This window comes from Parus major, chromosome 28, assembly GCF_001522545.3.
Source record: "Parus major isolate Abel chromosome 28, Parus_major1.1, whole genome shotgun sequence".
Classification (NCBI taxonomy): Eukaryota; Metazoa; Chordata; class Aves; order Passeriformes; family Paridae; genus Parus; species Parus major.
In genome coordinates this window covers 4,612,797-4,621,644 of record NC_031797.1, presented here as the reverse complement: position 1 = coordinate 4,621,644, position 8,848 = coordinate 4,612,797, and the positions used below count along the sequence as shown (strand labels likewise).

Here is an 8,848-nt window from a genome sequence, read left to right as displayed (position 1 = left end):
CTGGCCCTGTGACCCGAGGGGACAAGCTGCCAAGGGCACACACACAGATACAGATTTACACACAGGTGAGGGGTTGTTTAAGCCCAGCAAACAGCAAATACCTTTTAATTCAATTGGCTGAATCGACACAGAGAGATTATTAGTTTTCAGTAAGATTTGATTCAATTAATTAGCCTGAAAATATCAGCACAGCCAGGCAAGCAAAGAAAAACAGAGATAAATCCCTGCCATGGCGCTGCCTCATTTTTAAAGGCAATTAACTCTTAGTTATTAGCTTTTAATTAGGGAATAATAATGACACCATTAATACAGTTTATTATACTTGTCAGCAGACAGCTGTTCCAACCAGATTCTATTATCAGATCTTGGCTTTTGTCTGCTCCTTGCAGGGGAGGGGAGGCAGAGCCGGGGGTCCCTGGTGAAGCCAGGGCTGGATCCCCCTCCCAGCCCTGCCCAGGGGTGCAGCAGAACATCAGCCAGAGGAGGCTCACACAACTCCCGGGGCACCTGTGCCCGTCACTGCTGCTGCTCACAGCAGAGCTCCACCACACCCATGTCACCTACAGGTGTGTCACCACTCCGGCCTGAGCACAAACACCTGAACCCCAGCCTGGAAAAATCCCAAGGACATCTCTCACTCCTGAGAAAAACTGCAGGGAAATTTACTTGGACAAAATGGACCAAGCCCTTGATTTGGGAGTATGATAGAAGTGAGAGAAATCACAGCATTTAACAAGCAGCCAATTGTCTGTGAGCTGAATTCGTGAAAATTGTGATGATAAACTGCTCCTGGAACCCAGACCTACCCCTGAGCTGAGGGATCTCACACAGTTGTGCTCAGGCAGATTTTTCACTTCGTGCTGACAAAAATCTCACACTAATCGCCCAAGCCAGGCCACAAAGCTCCTGGATTGCAGCGTTAATTCCATGTCACAGCTGAATCCCAGATTAGTCAGACACGTCTCCAGCTCCAAGTGCTGCTGAGCTGCTCAGGTAACAGAGAGAAGGAAAGTCAGCTCTGAGCAGAGCCACGAGGAAATCAGACTTGCAGCAGAGCCTTCTCCCACCTCGTGGCTTCTCCACACAGGGAAGTGCCCAGCGACCCTTCTGCACCTGCAATCAACTCAGATTCATCTCTTTAGTCAGGCACATGAATCCCTGCTCCTCTCTGGCAGCAGCTTGGCCTGGATCATGGGTAACTGACCATTCAGTCCTAATCAGAGACAATTTGCTGCATTTTCCAGAGATGGCTCTGTTCAGTGAAGCAGATGAGCGGTGGATCTGGCCATTCCTGTATTTTTAAACCCCGATCTGGGGCACAGGGGGGGCTCTGTCCTGTCTCAGGGACAGACTGGCTGTGAGCTCGTTTGCTAGGGGGTGTTAGCAGCTGGCATCTGCAATGGCAGGGCTGGGGTGGAGGGGTAAGCCACAGTGAGCTGGGCTGAAACAGAGCCCAAATCCTGTTTGTTCCACAGGAAAAGTGGTTAAGCTGTGGTCGCTGTGTAGCTCCAAACAGTATTTGCACAGTGACCTTTACATTTCCCCTCTTGGAAACCAAAAAATTTAATTGTTTTGCTGCTCTCATGCAGAATAAATAACTCCCAGTGCTTTTCTACTAGTGAGCAAGTAACCCAAGGACTTCTCTTCTGCTATCAAAGCTGCCAAATAATTCTGTGTCAACAGCTCCAGCTCATTTGAGTCTCAGGATTGTGCCAAAACTGCGTTTTTTGTGTGCCTGTGCCAGCAGCCTCAGGGGACAAGGAACAAGATGTGACCTGAACTTGGGGCTGGAGATCAGGAACCCACAGGGGCTCCTGGGGAATCTCTGCCCTGGAGTCCCGAGCAATTTGTTCACTCTGTCCCTGTAACTTCGGGATCACCGCGGGTCCCACCTGTGCCAGGTGCCCTGGCTCGGACACTGCTGCCATTGCGAGGGTTAAACCACTCCTGTGACAACAGCCGGCCCTGCTGGCATTCCTGGGGACCCTCGGGCACCCCAGAACCCCCGGGGACCCTCGGGCATTCCTGGGGACCCCCGGGCACCCCCGAACCCCCCGGGGACCCTCGGGCATTCCTGGGGACCCTCGGGCACCCCAGAACCCCCCGGGGACCCTCGGGCACCCCCGAACCCCCCGGGGACCCTCGGGCATTCCTGGGGACCCTCGGGCACCCCCGAACCCCCCGGGGACCCTCGGGCATTCCCGGGGACCCTCGGGCACCCCCGAACCTCCCGGAACCCCCTGGAACCCCCCCGGGCACCCCAGAACCCCCCGGGCACCCCCGGCCGTGCCCGTCCCAGCTGCGGGGCCGATCCCCCTGCCCGAGCCCCTGCTCAAACATCTCCAAAGACACCCAGCTTCTGCTGCAGCCACAGCCTGGACCCCAAAAACTCTGCAGGGGCTGTCAATTCCAGGATTCCTCGGATCAAGGAAAACTGTAAAGCTGCAAAGCCTGGAAGTTGGAGATTTCTTTCACATAACCTGCAGCACCAGCCTCATCCTGCAGCAGCTGGAGAGGAATTCATCAAAAAGCTCAGGATGGGAAATGAAAGGTGTTTAAATGAAGTTTCAGGGAGATGCTGTTCGAGGAGGTTCAACAACCTCCTGCTGCACAAAAGATTTCAAACTTAGAAATGAAGAGACTTGAACCCCCCAAAAAGTGTCATTATGAAATGCTCAACAGCCTTTAATTCACTTTGAACCTAGAGGCAGAGAAAAAAAGGCAAAAAATACATCACAGCCTTAGTCTAGGGGGAGAAAGAAAAAAAAAAATCATTATTTTTATAGCACATAATCAGACATTTACAAATATATTTCACTGGAGGAAGGGGTGGGAATGTGCATTTCCTATTTCCTTTTCAATTGATGCCCAGAGACCATCGATATGGCCACTATCCTGAATCTGCACAAGTCATTCCTAAAGCAAAAAGAGGGATTTAAAAATCAACAAAAAGAGAGAAAACCCTTGCACCAAGGAAGGGCATTCAACAGTTCCAGGTTCATGTTTTAACATAACTCAGCATCTGAATATGGGGTGAGGAAACACACTTCTGTTTTTACAATATAAATAGTATTTGGAAAAGGTACTACATATGGATACAGCAAGGGTGCTATTGCAGGACTCGAACATGCAGAGGAAATTCCCCATCACTCACAACCACTCATCCCATCCCACCCTCCCCTCCCACCTCCAAAAAAAATCCTCTGCTGGTTAAATTTCTCTTTCAATTGTTTTAAATATTTCTCTCATGGCCTGGCAACATTCTTAGTCTTTTATACAGCAAGTTTTCTATTGAATCACATTTTAACCGACAGGAGACAGCTCTGTAGGAGGAACAACCGAGGCTCGGGAGAACCTTGCCAATTTTTTAAACTTTTATTAGTCTCAGTTTGGTTTTATTCGTGGAGACATCTACTGAAAACATCAAAAACTCAGAACTAAAGAAACCCAGAAGCAGAAGCCCGTTTGCAAGGTCTCACAACCACGCCCGCGCAGCCACGCACACGAAAAGGACCCGTAGCAGAGGCAGGAGAAAGGATGGGAACTCCAATCCTCAAGGGAGAACAAAACCAAAGTAAAAAAAAAAATTAAATTGCTTTATTCTATCTCCACTCTTTCACAAGGACAGTTTAATACCCACGGAGTCTCTTAAGATGCTAATCTACCATCTGCTAGCCCACAAATCCTTCCCACTTATTCCCTTAAAGACCCAGCCAGAGCGTTGCTTAACAGCCTCTCCCAGAACAACGACCACCTCGCAAAGGGGCTTAAAAATAATAATAAAAACGAGAATATTGTCTCTCTCCATCCAGTAATTTCAGGGAATTAAGTGGAAAAGATTGCAGTGCAGCATTCCAGGTGGCTCGCTGGCCCGGAGGGCGCGGAGGGAGGGAGGGAGGGAGGGTCCGGGATCCCTCTCCCCCTGCACCTGGACCTCGGCAGGGTGGCACAGCCCCTGTCCAGGCCGGGCCCAGCCTCCTGTCCCTCCAAACTGAGCGAGGTCCTCCAAAGACAGCAGAACTTTCCAGTGCCATCGGCAGCGTTTGCATCGGGCTCTTCCCCAGCCCTGCTCCACATCAGCTCCTCGGCCCGAGGGCGTTTCCAAGCGTCCAGGTGGGAGCTGCCCACTCAACACTTCAGGGTTTGCCTTGGATGCTCCTTCACTCCTCAGGGAGCCGAGTCCAGCCAAAGGCAGCGCTTGCACTTCTCTTCCCCAGCAGAAACTACAGGCTCAGTCTTTACTTAAGGAAAGGATGTCACGACAATCAGATGTTTGGGGAATTTCTTCTTTAATAGGATAAAAGAAAAACATACAAACACCTCCCAAGCTTCTGTCATGGAATGATTCTCACACTGGAAGGAGCACAACTCAAAAATAAAAAATAAAAAAATAAAAAAAGAGAGAAAGGAAAGAGAAAAGCTCCTAAGGGAGAAGTGCTGGAGCCGGCGCGGCTCATGGGGAGCGAACACAAGCAGCAACAGAACACTTGCCAAACCAGGGTGGCACACTGGAACTCAAAGCCATGCTGATCCTGAACTAGAAAGCAACTGTGATGGCAAAGATGGGGAAGGAAGATGATGGGAATGACCCAAACCTGGCCATTTCTTCCCTAAGCCCCTCCCTGGTGCCGAGGCAGCGATGCCAACATCCAGCCCAGGGCTTCCAGAGAGCCAAGGGCAGAAACATCCCAGCTGTGAACATTTCTTCCCCCACCTTCCCCAGCTTACAAAGATAGTGTTTCTTTACAAAAGAAGAACCCAGAACATTCCAGGACATCTGCTCTTACTCTCCCTCTCCCCGCTGTAACATCAGTCACAATTCATTTGGGGGTGAGGAGGGAGGATTTAATTTATTTTCTGTTTTAAAGCCATAATCTAGAAAAATGTTTTGTGGAAACTTTCGTTTTCCTATTTTTGCTTGATTTTTTTTTTTTAATAATGCTCATTCATAGAAAACTTCACAAAGGTGACGTCTATGTACAGAAAACACAATTCCAAAGGCTGCTTCAGTAGTCAATGTAATAGCACCTTGAAAGACAAAAGTTTGACAGATTTGAAAAAGTCCTTTTGTTAAATTTTAACCCTATCCTCATAAAAAAGAACCAGTCACAAAGCTCCATCTGTAGAAACTCTTCCAAAGTCTCCGTGTGAAAAGCTGAAGGGTTTCCAAGCTCCCCAGCTCTTGGTCAGCAACTCCTGGCAAGGTCGAGGTAGCGGCCAGACAGGGATTTCCTGCAGTCCAAACCAAGAGGAGATGAAAGAAATTCACAGCAGACTATTGCACAGGGCTGGTCTTCCATTCCACAGTTTCCTATTTATTTTTCCACAAACTCAAAAAGGGTTAATTGAATCTTCTGAATGAATCCTGGTTAAAACATGTTGCTCTGAGTCCCAGGCTGGTACTGTGTCTGCAACAGGCTCTCCATAAAGGCCAAGTAATCTGGGGTTTGTCCATATTCTTCAGGATTTCTTGGATTCCCCAGCCGGGGACGCTTGGCTGCTCTCACTTCATCTCCCGAAAATACATCTTCCTGAGGGGCCCCAGTGCTGAGGGACTGCAGGAGACACAGAACAACCATTAGGGGCACAGCAGGAAAACAGGCACAGACCCACAGTGCCCTCGGGCTGGGAACAGCCTGGACATGCTCCAGCCCCATCCCCTGGTTAAAAGAAACGGCCTTGAAGGGTAAAGCACCAGGACTGAAAACAGCCTGCAGGTCTGGAACCAGAAAAAAGCTATGAAATAAATCCCTCATCTTTTCTAGGCACAGTAATTCCACTGCATGCACTTAAAGACAGCCTGATCTTGTAGATGAAGAGATTTATAGGTTAGAGCCACACTCTCAGTCTCCAGTTTGGTGAGAAAAGGGGGTTTGGTCCCACGGTGATAATCAGATCTCCAGAAACCCCTGAGCTGCAGCCCAGCTCACCTCACACTTGGACAGGATGATTCCATATAACTGAATTCATGTGGTGTCAAATGATCTGAACATAATCTTTTAACCAGAGAAAAGAAAACTCTGGGCTGAACACATGCAAGGGAAAACCATTTCTGTGCCTCTCGAGCATTCATGGCCAGGATTTCTTCCACCCTGTGTATTTTGGGAATGACAAGCAGTTTTACAGACACGGAAACTGGAGGCTGCATTCACCTAATGTCTAAAAAATACATGAAGAAAATGTGAAGGGTTCTGCAAGCTGCAGCTGGTTTATTGTTTGCTATTTTGGTACCCACCAGGCGAGACTTGACTCTCTTGGGAAGCTCTTCTTCCAAGGTATAAATATCCCCACGCTTTACCATTAGCTGGGAGCCATCTTCAAACTCCACCTGCAGGGAGGCAGGAGATGAACTCAGAGCCAGCACCTGCACAGCCCATTCCCAGCCTGTGCCACAGCTGGGCCCTCCAGGACCCCCAGGAAGGGGCCAGCCCCCGTGGGTGTCTCCAGGGCTGCTCTGGAATGAGCACTCCAAGCTCTGCTGAGGATGCTGAACACAGAAAGTGCAGCTTTCAGTGCTGTTCAGGCACCTCTGTCTTATCCAATGGACTCATTCAGTGCTTCATGGATCCCAAAATATCCATGCTGGCCCAGCACCTCACATTTCTACTGATTTTTGATTCATATCCTGAAAAAAGCAGCTTTTCACTTGTAATAAAAGCAGCCCTGTATTCAGGCCAATATGGTAATAAGAATTTCTTTCATCTTAAACAAAGCATTTTCACAGGTCACAAGGAAACAACTCCAGCTACTAAAGTACATTTGTATTTCAACCAGCAGAAGTAGTCAGCCAGGTACAAAAAACTCCTCCCATGAAACCCTTTTTGCTAAGCACTGATTATATCATGAATTATGCATCAGATGTTCCAGGGATGTTTATTCATGGAAACGTGCACAGCAAAATGTTAAAACTATTAAAAGTTTTTAAGGGATTCTTATTTCCTTTGCCCAAGACTTTAAAACGCTTTTCTGTATAAAGCAGAAGGACACAGAGCACAGTTTAATAGAGGTGTCAAGTTCAGGCTGGACAAACTCAGAGGGAATAAATCATCTGTGCTCCAAATCCTCCCACTGCTCTGCCCAGCTCCAGCCCATCCTGGGCAGGCTCAGCTCTCCCAGGGCTGGGGTCCCTGTGCCACACTCACCTGGTAGATCTGACTGATCTGGGCTGCGATGAACTTGGCCTTGTAGATGATCCCGTCCGTCCACTGCAGCTGCACCAGCTCCCCCTCGGGAGGGGGCCCCATCTGGATGCAGTCCCTGCTCTGGGGACAGAGAGAGAGGGGTCACAGACTCTCCTCCAGCACAGCTCAGGAGCCAGAGGTGTGCTAAAATCACCTAACAGTGTGATACATTTCATACATTGTGATTAATTGTGGGCATCTCAAACAAAACCAGCCCGAGAGAGCAGCAATCAACTCTGGCAGCTCCTTCTGCTGACAGCACCCAGTTCACAGACATTTCTCATTACAAATCCCACAACATCACATCTCCTGTATCTCAAAAACGAGCAGGGCAACTCAGTGAATCAGTGGCACAATCAGGAAGGCAATGCATGAGCTGACAAATCAGCCTCTTCTAGACATTCCCTCTATTAAGTGAATTCCCTGTTTTGAACCAGAAGTGCTCACGGACAATCTGCTTCCCCCATGAATCACACTTGTCAGTTGAAAAATAAGATTATTCAACCACAAAACAAATAGGATGAAACTTAGAACAAACATTGCTTTCTGTGAAGTCATCTGCATTCAGCAAGATCACATCTTTGTAAAGCAACCAAAAAATAAATGAGATAATGTCAGAAACAAGATCTGTCACTAAGAGCAGGATGAGATTTTCTAGGCAAGCAGCAACTTAAAAATTAAAATGAAGAAGTTAAGTTTTGCTTGGCTGTTCCACCCCAAGGCACAGCCCACAGTTTGTACTGTCACACAGGAGCGTCCCCAGAGCTGCCTTACAATGATGCTCTCGGGGTAAACGTTGTCACTGTAGGAGCCATCGTCGAAGTTGACTTCGTAGAAGGTCTGGGTGGTGGTGCCGATGACCCTGCAGCGATAGTAGAGCCCGTTCCTGTTCTTGGTGATCACTGTCTGCCCCAGGGCCACCTCCCTCCGGAACGGGACCTGCGTGGGACACAGCAGGATCAGCTGCCAGCCACAGCTGCAAAAGCTGTGTCCAAAATTCCATGGGATCATGGGATGCTTTGGTTGGAAGGACCTTAAAGCCCACCCAGTGCCACCCCTGCCATGGGACACCTCCCACATTCCCAGCCTGGCCTCAGGGATCCGGGGCAGCCACAGCTGCTCTGGGCACCTGTGCCAGTGTTTTAACCCCTTCACAGCCAGGAATTCCTTCCCAACCATCCCATCCAAATCAGCTCTCTTGCAGATTAAAGCCATTCCCAACAACGGCTTCCTGGACAATCCTTCTGCATTAAAAGCACAAAACGTTTTGAGCCAACATAGGCGGGGAGAAATTATTTAAAAAACCCCCAGAAACAAAACAACCCAACAAAAGCCCAAATCCCCCAGCCCAAGCCCCCAGGCCAGGCACCCCGAGCCCAAAGCCTACGCTCTGGTTTGCTGCTTTGTGCTTGAAGCAGGTGATGGACACGACGTAGGGCCAGTCGTCGGGCTCCATGGGCACGCCGGCCGCGTGCGCGCACGTCACGTGGAACGACGTGGAGCAGTGCTCGGAGGAGCACTGCACACAGGCCCCCGACACCTTCCTCATCCTCTTCCGGCAGTACACACACCTCTGCAGGGGAACACAGCTGGGTGAGACACTGCTCTGGGAGGGAACACAGCTGGGTGAGACACTGCTCTGGGAGGGAACACAGCTGGGTGAGACA

At 49.4% G+C, this 8,848-nt stretch overlaps 1 protein-coding gene across 3 annotated transcripts in view; it reads right to left on the bottom strand.

Moving 5' to 3' along the window:
- Positions 1–2,659: 2,659 nt before the first annotated feature.
- Positions 2,660–8,848, bottom strand: part of KDM4B (lysine demethylase 4B) — a 66,029-nt gene continuing 59,840 nt past the window's right edge. For all 3 annotated transcript variants that reach the window (XM_015651598.2, XM_015651599.2, XM_015651600.2), the window contains 5 exons: positions 8,569–8,754; positions 7,956–8,120; positions 7,143–7,262; positions 6,236–6,328; positions 2,660–5,555 (listed from right to left, as the gene is read on the bottom strand). In XM_015651598.2, coding sequence (XP_015507084.1) covers positions 5,370–5,555; positions 6,236–6,328; positions 7,143–7,262; positions 7,956–8,120; positions 8,569–8,754 — 750 coding nt within the window. In that variant the 3' untranslated portion in view covers positions 2,660–5,369. The remainder of the gene's footprint in view (positions 5,556–6,235; positions 6,329–7,142; positions 7,263–7,955; positions 8,121–8,568; positions 8,755–8,848) is intronic.